The sequence below is a fragment of the Larus michahellis genome, chromosome 2 (assembly GCF_964199755.1).
Source record: "Larus michahellis chromosome 2, bLarMic1.1, whole genome shotgun sequence".
In the NCBI taxonomy this organism is placed as follows: domain Eukaryota; kingdom Metazoa; phylum Chordata; class Aves; order Charadriiformes; family Laridae; genus Larus; species Larus michahellis.
In genome coordinates this window covers 155453336-155472916 of record NC_133897.1, presented here as the reverse complement: position 1 = coordinate 155472916, position 19581 = coordinate 155453336, and the positions used below count along the sequence as shown (strand labels likewise).

The 19581-nt window shown below is 43.3% G+C and overlaps 1 protein-coding gene across 1 annotated transcript in view; it reads left to right on the top strand.

Moving 5' to 3' along the window:
* The window catches only part of SNTB1 (syntrophin beta 1), a 116242-nt gene that overhangs the window by 65724 nt on the left and 30937 nt on the right, over positions 1-19581 (top strand). Inside the window, exon 3 of the mRNA XM_074577749.1 lies at positions 8991-9198. Within this exon, the coding sequence (XP_074433850.1) occupies positions 8991-9198 (208 nt within the window). The remainder of the gene's footprint in view (positions 1-8990; positions 9199-19581) is intronic.

Genomic DNA, 19581 nt, shown 5'->3' with positions numbered 1-19581 from the left:
TCTCTTTTCAAGATGAGAGAAGTTAGGTGATTTAGCTAAAAAGGCATTTACGTCGTTCCCTTCAATATCCTGAGGGTAGGAGAAGGAAGAAGTTGGAGTGTGGGCAGAAGAGGGAGAGGAGTGGAGTGATGGGATGGATAAATGGCCAAGCAATGGGGAAGACCTCCTCCTTGACACATTAACATGTCCTCTCTAAGAGCTGCATGGCTGTGGGACCCTCCTTGGTAGCTAGGGTCAATGCATTCTGGGCTTGTCAGAGAAGAGACTTGTAAGATTGCATTTCTTCTCTTTTGGGGCAAATGGTTAACTGCTAGAATTAATAATTGGTTCAGGCTGAGCTGTCTGGTAGTCCTCTATTATCTACATCATCTGCTTTTCAGTCAGCTCTGCAATCGCTGATGCATTTTGGAAGCTGCTATCATCTGTCTTGCTAAGGGGCAGTTTTCGAACCCTGTAGGAACTGGAGCTCTGAAGCCTCTAGGCAGAAATGGTGGCTTTTTTATTTTGTTTTTTTTCATTATTAGGAATACTTCTTTTCAATCATTTGTGAAAATCTCCACCAGACAAACAGGTCATCAGTCTGGGTCATGTGAACTTATGTCCTAGCTTCAGATTCTTCTCAGCCTTCTTGGAAGACACCTCTGTAGGACTGTTCCTTCTGTAAAGAGGATTGTTTTGGTCTCTCTTGAGTCAAATCACCAGCTAAGCTTTTTGGAAGAAAAAGCCCTCACCAAACAACCCACAGGCCATTTTCTGCAGAGCAACCTCAAGGATATTCATTTACACAAACACATCAACAAACTAGGTTGAACTTTGGATGTTTACTTATTTTATTTACTTCAGGCTTAATTTTTGTTCTGTTAAATCATGTTAAAATAACTTTCTAATGTCCTAAGGACCTGCTGTAGTCTCTGGGTGACAGTTTGAGAAGTGAATTGCTGGGGAAATGTGCCAGGATTTGGCGACACAGTGGAAACTGCTGACTTTTGCTGAAGGGTATTTGAGATACCAGTGAAGAACTGGATAGTTACGGCATATTGTGACTGACCTTCAATCTGGTGAATCTGGGATTAGTCATGTCTCACTTTCTTGAAAAACAAGTTGCATCCTTTCCCCTGACATAATGACATAGGGCTTTCTCCCCTCCCCATCCTTCTGGGGTGGACAGGTGAGCTCCTGGCATCCTTCCCATCTCCAGCACAAATCGAATGGGAATGGGCAAAGCTCCTGCATGCGTTGCTCAAAAAAAGTGTCTGTGCATGCATGCAGATATGTGAGTGCAAATAAAACTTTGTGTATGTGTGTGTGTCTATGTGTGAACGGGACCAAATGTGACCTGACAGGAATAAAATGTGTCACAGTGAGTGGGTGGCAAGGAAGGATGTGTGTGGTGTGGAGGTGGCAGTAACCAAGGCTGGCAGAATGCTTTCAGATGGATTTTTGATTAAAAAACCTTTAAGCAAAGTCTTTCTTTTCTGTGAAAATATTTAAATAATGAGTTAATGGAGAAAAAGAAGATAAGCTGGTGTGTTTTTGTGTTGTATTTTAGTGGTTTTTTCAGCCACTGCTTCATTTAGGGGAGTTTTGAAAAAGTCAAAGAATTTTCATTTTTCCAACCAGCTTCAGCTGTAGAAGATTGAGATGAGGAATAGAAATAAGAGCAGTGTAACTGGAAATGAATCAGGGGAGGGGGAACAAGAAGAAGAAGAAACTGCCTTAAGAAATGCATGGGGAGAAGGGAGGAGAACAAATGAAGAAAAGGTGATGGACAAAGAAGCCAACCAACAAAGTGAAGCCATGAATCAGGAGAGTGAAAAATGAAGCAGTCTTTACTTAATGAACATTTTTGCAAAAAAGAGAAAAATAAAAGCACTGCAGAGATGGAGGAAGACAAATGCGCCAAGAAATGTGTCACAGACTAAAGGGAGAGTGATGTGAGTGCTGCAGGGCAGGACAGAGAGGGGCAAACAGTTAATCATGTTTTATGTGTATCTGTATGTAAAGGTATGTAAGTGTTGACATCCAGGCTGCCTCTAAATAATGTTGGAGAGCAATTTTAACACCCCGAGATCTGCCAAACAAAGAAAGTTGATATGCAAGGGTTTCAGTTTCCTGTTGTGCTCCTTGTCCCCACAGTCTTTGTGTTACGGCCTGGAGCCAGTGACAACCTCGAGACCCTCTTTCCTGCCTGGCTGTTGTCCTGTGCTCAGTGCTGTGCTTTCCCTCCCTTATCAGTGGGTTTGCAAATTGGATTTCAGTCTTATAGCTCCGATCGGGCCTGACCTGCCGTTAATCAACAAGCGTGATTTTCAGCTGATGTATTCGAAGCTGCTTTCTCCTGCACTTTCTGTAGTCGCTTATATCGCAGCAAATTGCAAATTACAGCCACCGCGGGAGCCTCGCGTGATGGGCTGCCATTGTAGGTGACACAGCTCACTGTTGGTAGGTGCTGTGCTTGGGCTTCAGTGCTTAAGTTTTATGCACAGCCTTTGCTGTTTTAATACCCTGTGGTCACTTCCAGATTTCACATGCATCTCTGCTGATGGAAATTCCTGTTTTCCTGTAGTAGGAATCAGGGAGAGTAAGGAGAGTAATGCTGAAGCTGTTATTTGTTCTCATTGCTTGCATACAGCTTTTCCATTGATCTCTAAATGGGAAGATGAGTTTACTACCAGTAGTGAACGTGCCGGTAGGTGACCTGTGCTGGCTGTCCCTGAAGAGGCCAGCAGCATCTCCAGGAGGCTGGCTCCCAGATGGTGCCCTCTCCCCAGTGCTCAGAGGCCAATAATGAATCCAGAGAGAATTTGTGGGTTTGTTGTCGTGGCTGGTGAACTGTCTGGCTTCTGTTTTGCTTCACTTGGCAACTAATTGGTGATCCCCGGCAATTTTTTGATCATGTAAGAGACATTCAGACAGATACTACTAGATGAGGTGGCCCTGCTGTTTGTCTCTTCCAGTGAGACTTTCTCCCGTGACAGTTCATCAGCAAGACCGAGCTGATCTATCAGCAACCCTGCTCATTTGTCCCCTTTTCATATTAGTCCATGCTCGCGGATCATGTCCCCTTCTTTCCTGTAGGTCCTACTACATACAGTGCTGCCTACCAGCAATGACGACAGCGGTGTTCTTTCTCAGAAGACATCTAATTCTTCTCCAATGATCTCTTATTTATGCAGCAGCATGAGACTCCCCACCCTCGTCTCAATTTGAAGGGGTCATTTACCACCATTAGCAGCTACAGTCAGGTGCTCTTTGCTTAGCCCAGACGCAGCTCCAGCTGCAGAAGGTTTGCTTTGCTGCAGAAGGCGCTTTGAGGTTGGCTGTGGCTTTGCTAGAGATGCAGCTTTTCTGACTGAAACAATTTTTTTTTCCTAGCATTGATACACTTTCCCTCTTGCTGTGAAAGATTTGCATTGGAGAGCTGTGGTCAATGTATTGACCGCACCAATCACAACATCTTCTGCTTTTAAAGTTTCAGGCAGCATCTTTTAAAGGTTAAAGCAAATTCTTACCATGCCTCTGAAATCATTCCTTTTTTTCCTCCCCAAGTAACTGACCCCACTGCTCCTTGAAACAGCACTTTTACCATTGTTTGATGCTGAATCCCCTGTGAAGAAGGCTGGTCTGTGTATTCCTGTGTTCCAAATATTCAGCACTATTACAACCGGAACGTAAAAGAAAAATTCAAGAAGGAAAAAGATAAGAGATCTTTTGGGCAATGCAGGGAAATAATTTTACTTCTTTGTTAAGAAGTGTCCATAGACATTTAAAAACTATTACATGACTCTCATAGTTGTTCTGGGTAGAGAGGGCAGTGTGTGATGTGCTCTGCAGATCGGTCGGCATCAGCACACAGCGGTGTGAGCAAGTCCGTTGCAGAACCAAATCCTTTCCTTACTTGCACGTGGCACATCTGATATCCCTTTTATTAAAGCCCAGCTGGTGGTAAATAGAAATGAAATCAACTGTGACAGCTCGTTAGTGATATATACACCCTCTGTTTGGACATCAGTCTAGTCCAGCTCCCAAGAAACAAGTAACTACGTTGTCTTTTCCACTGGAAGTTGAAAGTCAGCAGGTGATTGTTAATACAGCGGGTACCCTTGTGACAGTGAGGGGTCCAAGCGACTTTCACATAGAAAAATTCCACTTGATTACCAAACAGCACTGGCTTGGTAAAATGCTTTCACCTCCATTTAGGTGCATCAAATGAAGATGCTTCTTCAGTGTGTGCTGGGGAATTCATTGCAAGCCTAACAGTCTCTCTGCGGAATATTTTCCTTGCAGACTAAAACCCAAAGTTTCCATTGCTTAATTTTAATGTATTTTGTTCCTGGTTCATCTCCTGATGCTGCATGTAGAATTGAAAAAGAACCTTAACAGGGTTTTTAACTTATTTTATAACAAAACCTACAACTATTTAAATGTAATCTCTGGTTGTGTTCCTCAAAATCCCTTCTTATGCTGGAAAGGCTCCTGTGTTTGTACACTCAGAAATCAACAAAATTACTTACCACAGTTTCATGTGCAGACAATGATGGAGGAGATGGAATGAGCAGTTTGGCCCTTGCCCCCTTTTAAGTTTGCAGTCAGTGGCAGAGTGTTTTGTTCCTGGCTATGCCTGTGCAAAACCAAAGTAGCGTGATGGACTCGAGTAACTCTCGCTCCAGCTTATCATTAACTTCAAGGGATTTACTCCACACTTTAATCAGTCACTGAATGCGTAATCTGACCCGAGAAAAGGCACAAAGTGTAAATCAGTGCCTGATTTGGTCCTGAGCCAATGCCGGTGGGAGAAGTGCTTTCAAGAGATTTGATAAAAGGTATTTCTTAGATAATGAACACTCCTACAGAAAGAGGCCTTATCAAATGTGGAATGAGCATGGTCTATCAAACATTTGGTTTCAACTTCTTCTAATCCTTGGCAAAGTAAAAGCTCTGGATGATGCAGCGAGGAAGGGAGTTTTGGCCTCTCGTGTGCAAGGTTACGGCATTTGGAGACATTGGGTTTTGTGTCACCCTCGTGTTCTGCAGGTGGAGAAGGGGAGGCTGGAAGCACTTCTCGGCTCAGTGGGACTCTTTGAGAAGGAGAGAGAAAATTACTCTTTTATTATAACGTCTGCCAAATGATCTCTGAGAAAATGTGATATCATTCATATGCATTGCCAAGCTGGAGAGATGCCGCGCATCTTGGCAGCCATCTAGAGCTAACATATAATTCCTTTGGGTTGGTATGGGCTTTATCAGAAGCAGCTCCATATGCAGTATTTACATAACTGTGGTGGAGTGTGAGAATAAACACAGCTGTGGCATTGCCCTAAATATTTCAATTCAGTGGGGAATTAAGGGAACTTTATCGCTGAACTGCAGATAAACAGAAGTCACTAAGCGGTGGTCAGTTTAGCCAAGGAACAAATCAAAGCTACAATGGCTGGACTGTTGGAAACATTTAAGTGCTTTAGTGTTGGAGTTTACTAAGGTCACTGGTATTTTTTTGCTTTTTTAAAAATATGGAAATGCCATCAGTCAGCTCTTATACAAAAAGCATCATCCAAATGGACTGGTGAATCAAAGCAGTGTAGGCTGAAAGGCAGAAACGGGAAGACTGTATAGGGACACAGGGTGCTCCGATTGCAGTCGGAGCCCATGGGTTTCCAGGAAGATTATACGTTTCTGTTAGTATCTTCATCCCAACTGACTGTGGAGATGGGAGTCCTGGATCCTGAGCAGAAATCTGTAAGCCCGGTTTCTTAAAGTGCCCAGATCTTACAGCAAATAGCCAGTAGCAGAGTTCAGTAAGTTCGTGATTTAGACTTGTCCTTGTGGTACGAATAAAAAAGGTGCCCTGCCTAGCAGCTTGCACAGGAACGATGCTTGCAGATGTATTCCTCGGGCTGGACCAGCGGAGTGGATAAAAGGATTCAGCTTCAGACCTGTCAATACAGCATTTATTCCTGTTTTGAACTCACTTTTGCGAAGTGTAGCAGTATTGTCCAATCTTCCTGTCACTCAGCAAAGGGAACGAAATAGACTCTGCAGTTGTTAGTGCATCACCGTCAAACGTTGATGACTGACAAGCAGTCCCCAAAATAGCCCCATTAGAAGTCACCGAGGGATGATATTTTAAGAGTATTTTTGCAAGCATGGCTCAGTATGTGTGTGCGCGTGCGTATGTATGCTAGAATGTATACATTGATATCACAGTAGGATGTGTATATATTAGAATATCACAGTAGGTTGTGTATATATTAGAATATGCATAGTTTAGAACCACTTAAACAGAATGGTTAAGAGCTAACTAATTGTTCATTGTTTTAGAGGACAGAACTCTTGTAGAAATACTTCAATAGCCACGATCAAGACAAACAAACTTTGATGAAGTCTCAAGGAGCGAAATACTTGTTTGTATGTTAATCCACTTGCTTTAAGTAAGAACTTAAGTGTATTCTAAATTGGAGGGAAGCGACCTGCCGTTTGGAAGTTCGTTCAGTTCTAGATAATTTATTTTTAAAACAAAGCCTGCTGCAACTCAAAAAGAAATGACACAAGTTTGCTGCTGTTTCTTTGCAAATGAAAAAGCAGCACATTCTTCTGTGTCTTTATAGTCCTTGTTCAGGACTTTGTTTACCGCACAGTACGCAGTGACTCTGGAGGTGGGAGTTCCCTTATAAAAACCACAAGCTTTGTGAAGAGCATTGTTTCACGTAATCTATACGGTGTATTAACATTTTTCAAAAACAGCACAATGCTGCTGTGCCGTACAAATATTTTTTTTCTCTTTAAAAGATGTATTAAAATGGGAGTTAGAGTGCAGAAAATACTGAGTGCTGCTCCTGGCTTGTTCCCTGCCTCATCTGGGTTATGCACCTTTCCACTCTCTGGGTGGTGAAACAAGGATGCTGTCACTGACCTCATTTATAAAATGCTGTGAGATCTCCTGCCAAAAAGCGCTCTGTAAGTAATAAGCAATGTTTCACCAATTACCACAATGTACTTTGAAAATCCAGGCCTGTATAGTTTGTTTCCATTGATAGCTGCCTACAAGAACAAGTCCAAACTCAAGTTCATACGGCAGTGGGGGAGCAGTGTTGCTCATGGGAAGACAGACCAGGGTGTGGTAGCTGTGCATGGTCGTAACCATCATCGGACAGAAATGGCTAAATCATAACCGTCAGGGAGACGGCTTTTTCTCGCAGCTCAGAAAAAAAATTGATGTGATTGGGAATGTACCTATCTACAAACATAGTTTTCTTATTCACCAGACCTGCATCATCTGACATGGAATTTTCTTTTCAGTACCTGAAGTTGAATCCTCGGTGCATCCTGGAGCGGCTAAATAAGAGCCTTTATTTTCAGACAGTGCTGAGCTCCAGCAGCTTTACTGAGGAAACATGCGTTATTATATTGGCTCAGGGCTTTCTCAAAAATCAACCCACTTTTTAAGCTATCCAAACAGTGATTTAGGACCCTGAACAGTTCGGCTGCTGAGTTTGGAAAATCATGACCTTTTCTATCTTTAGAGCAGTGTCTACGTGGAGACCTCCCCTTCCCAAAATGGACAAACACGAGGTCAGCGGTCCTCGCTCTCCCAGCCCCAAAGAGCAGCGCTGATCGAGTCACCTTCTGTTCTGGATTCTGTTCTGGTTTAACCAATTAATTAAAATCCCTTAATTGTTAGTTAAGCTCCAAATTGCAGGATTTTGTAATTGCATAACAAATATTTGTACTACAATACTTGAACCTCAAACTGAATAAATTCCACTGAACTAATTACTTTTCTGCTACAGAAAGGGGTCGTTGTGTGTCCCAGAGATCAGGCAACAATACACAGGACAGAAGTACGTGCTTAGGCTCAGATCCCAGGTTGAATTCATGTGGGTGACATTCAGGGGCAGTCACTGTATGTGTATAATGAGAAAGCACAACTTTGATACAGAAGAGATACAGAATAGAGGGATGGGCAATGACCAGGGCTTGGTTTTATAATGACTACATAAAGATAAACAGACTATTACTTAGTGGGTTATTTAGCAAATGTTTAAGTAAAAGTGGCCCACAAAGCTATAAAGAGCACACAAAACCATACTAATAACTAATAACTTCGCTGAGAACAGAGCTGAAATAGCTGCAGCTGCCTCTCAAAGCATTTTTGTTGTTGTTAGCAAAGGTGTTGGCACACGTCCCATAACCACGACAGACAGGATTCAAGATTCATTTTCTTGAAAGCTGTGTTCGTCTGTGCTTTTCAAACCACAGTGGTGGGATAGAAGCCCACAGGATGGTCTAGTAAGCATGTGTTTTGGAAAAAAAATATAATCTTTATCCACAGAAGTTTGGAAAACGGTAAAAGATGCCTGCCAGCAGCAATCACACGGTTGTGGTTAGCACTTCCTTGCTGCTGCTGTTAGCAGGATCTAAATGGAGCATTGAGGACATTGGTAACTCCTGCAGAAGGCCAATTGCGGTGGGCTTCTGGTTGGTGCTTCGTGGTGTCTCTGAAACCACAGGGCAATCCTAAGAAAACTCCTCCATTTGGGATGAGGGTGGTTTTCATTTAGCTCTGTATGTGTAAAATAAGCACATTGAGAAACTCTGGGCATGCTGTGATATCCAGCTAAAGAAGGCAGCAGCTTATCCCCAGCTTCTCCGCAGTCGTCTCCCATGCAGTTCTGAGTGGTTGCCATGTCGGTGGAATGTTAATGGGCGAATGCTTCTCTTCTTGAAACTCCTATTGACATGCTGGATGTGGGGTTGCATCAGCATTGGCAAATCCCTTTCTCAAGGATTTTACCGTAATGTCAGTACAGACCTGGCTTCAGTTAGAACGATCCTACTGTATTTGGGTGTTGTAAAGGTAAGTTTTTAGTGCTGGGTCTTGATATTAGTATCCTTCTTTTTAATTCATTGCTAACACTAACCGAGGTAATAAATTTAGCTGCCTAACAGTATCTGTGTGAACATAATGTCTTCCCCCCCCCCCGTTTTTCTAGAATTATTGAAGTTCATTCACCTGATGCCAAGCACACCGTGGTGCTCAGGAGTAAGGATTCGGCTACAGCCCAGGCCTGGTTCAATGCCATCCACTCCAGCGTCAATGAGCTCATCCCCAGGGTGATTGCAGAGGTCAGAGACCAGCTGGGTAAAACAGGGATTGCTGGAAGTCGAGAGATTAGGCACCTAGGTTGGCTTGCAGAAAAGGTAATGAAAACATTTTCATTTCTAAGTGCTCTCTTTCTCGCTTGCTCTTTCTTCCTGAATTCAGCCTCCTCTGGAAGTGGAGAGGCTAAATGAGGTTCTGGGGTTTGATTTAGCTTTCCGTGAAGACCTTTCTTTCCTAAATGTACCAATTTTTGTGCTTGAAAAACAAAACAAAACAAAACAAAGAACAGCCCCAAAACCTAGAAGGTTCCCTGAGTCTTTGCTTCTGTATGACAATTAGCAAGGTCTTTCCTGGGAAATGAAGAGTTTCATGATCTCTCAAGTTCAGGCATCGGACATGAGTCACAAAACCTGACAACAGCCTCCAGCTCCCCTGCTATTATGTCTCCTGTTCACATACATGAGATGTCACCTTCCCAATCCCAGCCTGGGAAGTAACCAGTTACTTGGTCTTTGATCCACCCCTCTGCTGTGCCTGGGAGCTTGTTCTCTAATTGTAACCCTGTGTTTGAGCTGATCTTTGTAGAAGGCTAAGCTTTCAATTGTAACTCTTACCCTGTGTCTTGCACAGTTTGAGTCTCAACGTATTTTACGCCACAGGGGAAAGCTGGTGTTCAGTTTGAAAGTAGTTTGGGATCTATTGACCTGTGGAAAGTCAACCCAGGAATGCACAAGGATGGTATCAGTATGAGATGATTTGGTTTCAAATCAGTAGTCTCAGAATTTGGTTTAGGCACTGTACCAATTGATAAGTGTGGATTTGCTAAGGTAACAGCATTGGAATTGTGCCTAGAAATAACCTCCCGTCCCGATGTTGCCTGGGTGGCCATTCAGAGCATGGTTGCCTCTGCAGCTGGGGTGTGTAGGGTATGTACATGCTGCCCTTTCAACCTCTGCATCCAAACAGGTATGGAAAGCTGACTGTGATTGTCCGGAAAAAAATACTGTACGTTTTTGCTCCATCTGGGATTTTGTAGATGAAAATACGTGAGCAGCAGCTGCAGGTGCCGTATTTCTATCTAGCGTGCTTTAAGAAGGCACAGCATTAATTTTTAGCAAAACGTGGGTCGGTCCACGCCACTGTTAGTGAGGAAAAGACTGCAAAACCTTTCGGGCAGAATTTGTATGTTTTCCTGTCCCGCCCCCTGCAGAGTGGGGAGGACAGCACAACTCTGTGGCTTAGTGCTGTAGAAAATGTAAAAACTGGGGCAAATAATTTGGGGTTAAAACACCAAAGCATTGGTAAGTAAATTTTAACAGTATTAAATGGTACAGCTGTGGGGTCTTTAATCTTTTTTTTTCCCTTTTGTATCTGTTTCTATAAATTTATGAAAAGCTGAATATAAGAAGCTTTTTCTATTGCAAAATACTGTCCTCTAAAAGGGTAACTGCTCTGTAGCAGATCATATAGATCAGGTCATTGTAAGTGGACACATGGCATGCTTCTGGTTTATGAACTTCCTCTCCTTACAGTTAATACACAATATCCCATTTACACACTTCTTTCTCCTCTTTTTTTTGCCTTATGGACTGAGATCTTATTTCATGCTGCTCATTATGGACCAGTTCAAGCTCCTGCTGAATTTAGTGGTGAAACTTGTGTTGCCTTTAATAGGGCCAGGCTGTGGCTCTGTGCACGTTCCAGTGTATTTACAGCGTCTGTCATCAAGAATCAACCTTGAGAGATTTGCAGTGACATTGTTACCCAAAAGTCAACATGTTTTTTTCACTAAACTAACCATCCAGAGCTGCGCAACAGTTACGGGGTGAGGTCAAAAATTCCCAGCTTCTTATGTTGGAGACGTGTTGAAAAGTAGAGAAAATTGCTACGTATGGTAAAAAGCAATGTGAAATTGCTTTCATTTTGTTACTGAACTGTGGGCTGTAACGCCTGGGTGAAAGAAAGATAACCTGCAGGGTGGAAGAGGAAGGTATATATGCAAACTGTGTATGTACTGTTTCAGAGGAGGTGTTCAAGGCAGCTAGGTGAGGTGCTGACCACTGGGTATTTCCTAGATGCCCCTTGTGCAAAACCTGGGTTTGCCAGTGGGAAGAAATTAAATTCTGCAGTGATTTTTGGAAGCACACCGGGAATACCAGCTTTCTTCTCCTGGGGTGAACTTCCCTACCACATCCGCTGCTGGTTGGTTTCTAAATGTTGGAGTTTAGAAAGGGACCGCCTTAGAAAGGGACCTCATACGAAATAAAACATGTGCCTTGCATTCCTCCTAATATTACCATTAATTTTTTTCTCTGTGATATTTTCTGCATATCTTGCTATTTTTCCATGGACTGCAGTGGGAAGAAATCTGAACTCCGTTTTGAAAAGCATCTCAGACTAACTTTTAAGACAGCTTTTATGTCATTGCACTGTTACTTATATAGCATATCGTTACAGTGAATTCTCAGCAAAATGGAATGATGCTAAGTGAGATGAATTCCTCTGCTTGTTTGGGGAATGCAAAATGTAATCCCATAGAAGTTTCACTGTAATTTGCTGTGATTACTCTCTGCTTTCATTAAGCTATTTCCTGGTTTGACATTTTTTATATGTCTCTGCTCTAAACTTAGCTCTAAACTTCAACCTTTATGGTACTACAAAAATAGATTCATTATCGGAGCCTCCCTCAGGTGGGTACCATTAAAATAAATGGTAGGTTATCTAAGGTACCATGCAATTGCATGCTAACAGGATTCTTCCACCTTCGCTGAACTTCCCTGTGAAGACAGCCCTAAATTTCTGGTCTTCAGCATGAAACATCCATCTTGGAGGTCCACCATCAGCTCTCTGGCTGTGCCCCGGGGTGGGCAGTGAGGGTCCGTCGGCAGGTAAAGCAAAGAGCTCTGCATCACTTTAAGAAAGCAAACAATCACTGTGGCATTATTATAGGTAAGGAGAAAAACAGCCAGAAGCAATCATTAGAGATGCCATATTCCCTCTTTTATTAAAGCACTAACCTTGTCCTGACCTTGACTGTATGGCAAGGGTTTCTGAAGCCAGCCAAGGATTACAGAGTTACATTAGTCACCAGTGCACTAAAACTTTTGTGTAACTAAGAGACACGTCAAGTACCAGTTTGTAATGAAATGTGTGTGCTCCCCATTACCTTTTCTTTCTTGTATTTGTCTTTTCACTTCAGCAATCCCTGTGCGATTAACAAGCGTGCTGAGTGGGAGGGAACATAGGGGTTTTAATCTTTCCAGGTCTTTCCTTTTATTAATGCTCCCTGTAAAGATAATTTTAGTGACCAAAGACAAAAAAAAAGTTAGTCATGACATCTTAACTGAGGAGCTTTTCCATGGGTGTGTTAATTGCCCCTCTTCTTTCCAGGAATCCTTTCAGTCCTTGTAGAAATGTCATTTCCACCTCTCTTTTCCCCTGCTTTTTTGTAGTTCTGCACATCCTGTGTGGCTTGTAGAGGAGCTGAAACAGGCATCACTGCTTTTCTTCTCACGTTTATCCACCGACCACTGAGTTCCTTTGTGAGGAGCAAACTCGGCTCTAGTGCTGGAGAGCTAAAACACTGAGGAAATGGTAGCTTACTTTATCACTTCATAATGTCTATTCCAATAGACCGGAATATCATTGGCAAAAGCTTTACCTACATTTTTGCCTCTTTAATGCAAACACAAAAAGGTGTTCTGGCAAAAGTGGTTTTGCAAAGGTAGCTTTTGCCAATTCAGCAGTCGCCACACAAGCAAAAGCCTGACCGGTTTCAGGGGGAGCTGAAGCTGTAGCAAGGAGCCAGGCTTGTAGCTGGGTCGGTTAAAAAAGAAAAACTAAATGAAACCCTGAGCTCTGCGTCTCTCCCTGTCCTCGCTCTGCCAGTGACAGTGGAGTTCGAATGTAGGCTTGGAGGAAAGGAAAAGCACTTCTGCAGCCAGAGACTGTTCTCCTTTCTGGATGTCAAATGTCTTACAGGCAGCGGGCTTCTTAAAATTATCACAAAGCTCCTTTGAGAAACTTAAAAATAGGAGTTGCTGCAAGTTGTCTTTTATAATGTTAATATTTGAAGCTGCAGGAAAAGTGTCCTATGGGCTTTTCTCATTAGACCTTAACCCCAACGCTTGGTTCCTGTTCACGTCGCTCTGCTGCGCCGGGCAGGGGCGTCGCTGCTCCCACAGATCTGATGTGGGGATCAGAGGGGAGAAAACACCTGATATTGGAAGGAAATAACGAAAGCAGCACAGTGAATTGGAGTTGTTTTTCAGCTCCTGACACTATCTCCGAAATGAGAAGTGTGTTAATATATTACAAGCTGTTCAGTCTCCTCAAACCTTAGATAACCATATCATTGTGTTAGAGCCGAAGTGCGAGGCATGGCACAGCAGAGTGATCTTCTTCAGTATCAAACTGTATATTGCAGTATTATATTTATCTTCCTGCTCTCGCTCTAATTCAGAGGAGGCAGTGATAACAGCAAGGTTGTGAGCCGTGCAAGCTGTCCAAACAAGATTTAGGCAAATGACATGAGAGTGTATTTGAGGGTTTTTTTTCCCCAGTATGAAATTAAAACGTTTCTGTTTTACCATTTCCTTCGGAAGTATGTTCACTGGTTAACAGAACAAGTAGACAGCAACAGAGACACATTGTTATTCTCATCACAGATAAATGAGTTTTCAAAGAATGGGAGAGTAGCTTCAGTCTTAAAATTTTACATAGTTTCCAAATTGTAAAAGCAAGCTTAAAATGGCTTTGCATGAGAAAACCACCACCCCATCACATTTGTTAAAACATTTTGCCTTTATTTAACATTGTGAATATCTGATTTTAACCACCTTCCCGTGAAGCACAGCAGCTGCCAGGCAATGTTTTCAAACCTCCGGCACGGCCGTGTCCGTGGTTGGGGCTGCCGCCGTCCCCCTCAGCTCTCCCAGCTGTTCCATGGTGGTGGTGGTGGTGGCAGTGCTTCTCTGACCCTGAGCCAGATCAGATAGTCATGCTGGTAGAAAACTCGATACTTTTGGGTGGGGTAGCATTAGCTTTCTGCAGGTTTTATGACAAATGCAAATCCCAGCGCAAGAGAAGCAGGGAGAGCCTGTGGCAGAGGGGCAGGGACTGGGAAACAGGGCTGCCTCGTTAGGCAACGTATAACTCTTCCTCTGGGCTAGCTGCCTCATCAGGCTGCACGGACTGAACCCGTGGCACGTTCAGGAATAAAATTCAGGTTGTAGTGATCCCTAGGTCTGTGTTCTGGCCCTGGAAAGTACCTGTGTGTGCTTAGGCTGAAACTGCAGTGAGTTTTGCGTTGTACTGTGTCTTAACCCCCAGTGCAAATCAGCCTATGGTTGTTAGAAACATGGGTGTTTGCTAAGAAAGCTATTACTCAGATTTCTGATTTCTTTGCAATGAAATTACTTTCCTGTAGGGTGGTCTCCTTTGCAATTTCTAGTATCTAGAGGGTGGGGTGTGTTTTGTTCTTTTGTTTCAGTCTCTGTTTTCTCTAGTAATTACCTATGCACATTTGGAAATACTACCCATCTATAATGCCCAGGAAGAAGAGCAAGGCGATTTGGTCTTGGCCTCCTGTTTTGAGTGGTTAGAGAAGGACCTGATTTCTCCTAATGATAATATACAGCTGGTCATAATCTTAAAATTGATCTGACCTTTTGGAGATTACACATACCTCAAATCAGAAAATCTTCTGCGTATATTAAATTAGAAATTGTACTTTCAAATCCCAGCTTATTACTTGCTGTGGAGCACTTACATCCAAATGAAGAGTCCTGCTTTTGCCCTGTGTCACTTAACCTTGCGGCTTATTAATTCTGGAACTTACTTGTTTGCTTTGTAAAACACCACAACAGAGTGCTTAATTACATTAACAGTCTTCATTATCTGGGATAACGATCAGCCTGTTCTTAGGAAAGACGTAAACCTGAAATAGCATGAAGAGTAATTTCCTCTCTCAGCTTCAGCAAGGTTCCTCCACAGGCTGCTTTTATTCAGCAGTAACATTGTTCTCTTCTTGCTTTAGGTGCCTTCAGTAAATGGATATATTAAGGGAAACGGGCTGAAAACAGCCGTTTCATTCACTCTACTGTTCTAAAGGCTTTGCTAGTCTTTATTCTTATATTTAACACATGTGCTATTTCTTCCCATGCCAATGAGGGCCGAGCAAATGATAAATCTAAGTCAAGCAGAAGTGCTCAGTGCGAGGGGATTGGAAAAAAGAGTAAGCGTAAATAAATAACGAAAAATTACAGGAATATGATGGTAAATGCATGAAGGACCTGAGCTCGAAAGTCTGTATTTCTGGGGTACAGTTTGGTTGTTGTAGTGAAGGAAACCCCCTCTATCAGATAATTACGGAGCACAGATAAATAGCGAGTGAGCGCCATTGTGCCTGTGGTAGTCTTCAGGTGTTAAATTGTTCTTGCAGACATTGAGCTGAAGTGTGAAGTTGTGTAAACGGGTATGAATGTGTAAAAGTGTAAATGGGCCCTGCACGTCCCCTTGCCCTTCCCGCAAGGATTGTGTTAGTTCTGGCCAGATCCCAGCGGAGGTAGTCACACCCTGCCTGCTCTCCCTCAGTTTTGATCTAACCATCCTAACTGTCTTAATTTTTTTAATAAAATACAGCATGTTGTTATTGCTGTTCCTGTGAGCACTAGGAATGACAAGAAAGTCCTTTTTTAATGTCATCCTGCCATGGAGTTTTATTCAAGTTCTCTCTTCCTGCATCAGGAGGAATTATGAGCCGGGAGACGTGACTCCTGCTCTGGCAGCTCTGCCTGTGCGGGCTGGGGGGGACACGGAGCACAGGTGGGATCCATGTGGTGGCCCGTGGCTCTCTGGCGAGAGGGACCTCTGCAGATGTCCTGCCAACAAACCCGGGGCAGGGTTGGAGAGGGGAAATGATGGGCTTGGAAGAAGGAGAGGATGCTGAAAGGAAACGGGGGTTTGCTGCCCCCCCCCCGGGGCGTAGGAGCTGTTTCTCTGAGTTCCTCTGCAGGGGCTGTGGGAGCACGTCCCAGCACGGTCCTGAGCACCAGCTGCTTTGCTCAGCGCAGCTGCCGTGGCATGGATGCTTAACTCTTTTTTATACATAACCCGAACCTGAACTGCTGCTCACCTGGGCTGGGATGGATTTTGCTGGACAAGGAACTTTCTAGATTTTGGTAGATGAGGGATTTTCCTCCTAAATTTTCAGGATGTTGGGCCTCTCTCCATCTTTCGCCTCGGCAGCTGCAGTTGGTTCTGTCCAAAAGGGTCCACCTCCCCTTGCTCACGTGCTGGGTCAGCTCACCTTTTGGGGCTTTGCAGGTTTGAAAGCCCATGTTTGAACGTATTTGCAGTCAAGTTCAGTTGGAAAAAAAAAGGCAGGAAAGATACAGGTATGATGTGAAGGAAGGCTTTGATCCCCTTCCTTCAGAAGCAGGTGAAAGGCCTCCTTTTTTCTCTCAGCCTTTGACAGTAAATATTGCAAGAAAGACAGTGGAGAAATTTGAGACAGTGGTGCTCCTTGTTTTCCAAATGTGATTTAAATGCAACATGAGCCTCTCCCGAATAAAACACATGTTGCATAAGGAAGCAGAGACCTCTACTAAATCCATATCCAGCCCTGCCATCAGTGGGGAACGGAGGGTTCCCTTCCCAATTATTTTAAGCACTTAAGCACCAAAAAATGGTCTCCTCCTGCCCTGATGTGTTTCTGCCTCCTTCCGCTGGTGCAGGCAAGGTGTCAGCAGTGGCGGGGTAGGAAAGCTGTGGGATGCAGGGTGGGAGAAAGCAGACCAGCACGTTGGTTGGGGAAGGTGTGGAGCTCATCCCTGGCATTTGGAGATGCTGTGGAGTGGTTAATCCAGGGCGCGGAGGCCTCTGTTAAGGCAATGCTTTGGGTCAAACTCAGCTGAAACATAGAGCGAGGCAAATGCAGACTGAGCAGTAGGAAAGCTCTGAGCATCCCCCCCATCAACCGCACTGACCTGAGCAATGCTGTGGGCACCCAGCTCGCCCTCCGGCCCCTGGATCCCACTCCAGTTGTACGGGACAAGCAGATTTATTCTTACATGGCTCGGGCTGATCTAACCTGATTACACACCACTGTGATGCGATGGGCGCTGAGAAAGATGGTGTTTTGCAAGAGCTTTGGCCTTGCACTGTCTGCTCATTTGTCTGCATTTTTCTGCTTACTGGCTGCATGTAAGAAGTTTGAAAGGAAAGGAATTGTCTACCTTAGAAAATCCCAGCTTTTCCAAACATTAAGTTCTCGTCCAGCTGCTTTTTCTCTGTTTGAAGTTACCTTGTTCTCACTTGCTGGTTTTGCCTCCTGAAGTTAAAAATCACCTTCAGGGGAATGGAGGGGCCCATTGGGGGCGCATTGACCTTCAGGCTCTGCCCAGTATGAATTCCTCTCACCCCAGGCATCAAGGGTTTTTTTCTAGCATATCAATACTCTCATTTCAGCTTTTTGATTAATGGCATGAATAAATAGATTAGAAAGCAGTAGAATAGGCCATAAAACCCCCTTCTTCTCTCTGCCCTGCGGCCCTGCTCCCTCAGGACCCCCAGCTGATCCCCACGGAGAAAACTCCTGACAAAAGCGGAGCCATTCCTAGTAAAAATGCCCAAATTTAGAGGAGAACATTTGTTTTTTCCCCCTGTCTTTCTGCATAGTGTTGCGCCATCCTGCTCGCCCACTCAGCTTGCAAGCAGAGGTGCGTTTTCTCTGCCCACAAGTGCTTTTAGGACAGATGAGCTGGTTAATGTTTGAGGGGTGTAGAGGAGAGTATCGCTCTTACAAGCGATATTGTACAAGCAGAAGCAATATATGGCTTGTATCCTATTTTGCCAAACAACTGTTAGGTGAGAAAAATAAACAGACTTTCTAAAAATACCTTGAGAAGAAGCTGTGTTCTCTGTTGGAAAGAGGGATTGACCTTTAGAAGAATAGAAGAGTTTAAAAAAAAAATACTGGAGAGGGAAAATTTATATGCGTTATAATTTTCAGTGTGGCAAGACATTTACTCAATGCAGACTCCACAAATCCAGTCCAATTTTAATCCTCAACCTCTGTTTATGTAATAGGTTCCTAAGGCTATTAACGCCAGCCTTTTACCTTATTATCGTATCCTGTAAAAATAAAATTATACCCATAATACCATGACAGCCTTTACAAAAATGTGCCATTAGACAATTATATTGCAACACAGCAACTCTGGAGACTGCAGGGAAGTATTTCTCGTACAGCCCAATTGTTGTATCAATAGCATTTTCAACACCCTTGGTTACTGAGGAAGAAAGAACACGATGATACCATATGTAAAATAGCATACTTTGAAGTACCAATTTCAGGGCCTGAATGTGGCAAGAGTGCTTGAGTTATGCGTGAAATCCTCGTCAGAACTGTGCTTGAAACAAATCCACAGTTGAAACGGTTTCTCGTATCGTTCCTCTCCTCTCTCCCTCTCTAAAACTAGTGTCTGTTTTATTTTAGTTATTTTAAGACAAGAAATGTTTTGACACTGGAGTTTTAACTAGAAGAAATAATACTGCTGATAAAAAAAAATGTTTTTATTCCCTTCCCCCAGAACCTTCAGTTCTGAAGATTTATTTCTGCGTGCAGAGTTATCCTCTCTGCTTAACTGGACAGTAACTGATAGCATGCATCAAGATAATTAGTCTAACGAGTCTCCTAAACGCCAAGCCCCACAGCTACCTTTAAGCTCCCCATTGTCTTTACTGTAACGTAAATAAAAGCTTTAGGAAAGGACTGGGAAAAAAAAATAGATAGTGAGGGAGCCTCCTTACCCTCTCCAAGGGGTTTCCTCTTCTCGTTTTTAATGAGGCCCATATTAGTTGTCATTTGTACCTTCCCTGATGAATAGTTTGGAAGAAAAGCTTTCTCTGTGCACAGCAAAATTTGTGCCAAGTTGCTGACCTTTGCTTTTGGTGAGACCTCATTTGAGTCTCGGTCCCAAGCCCAAACATATTGTTGGATCAATCATGTTGATTTTTGGCTCTGATAGTAATGCGCAGCTAATGAGTTGTACGGTGTACACATTAACCTCAGACCCAACAGCACTAATGCCAGGCACGTAGCAAAATCGCGCTGGGGCTGCAGGAAAGACATACAGCGCTGGCATCTTAATAGAAGGAGACAATTAAAGACAGCAGAGCAGTATCACAGGTTCACTGCTTGTGGGATGTAGGACTTAATCAAGGCAGGAAAAACAAACTGTCTTCTGTCTGTTCGGGAAAAAAAAAAGTCAACACTATAAAGGTGCTTTATGAACTGTGAAATAGAGAGGAAAGCCTGAATGTTTAAACAGTAAGATAATGATTTTACTACCAAAAGGGAATCTACTTTGGGGAACAGCCATTGAATAACATTAGATTTAACCTTGTTGGAGATTACCACCTAATGGTTATCATGGCATTCCAAGGAATTTGAGAGCATTGCTATATTTTTTTGATTA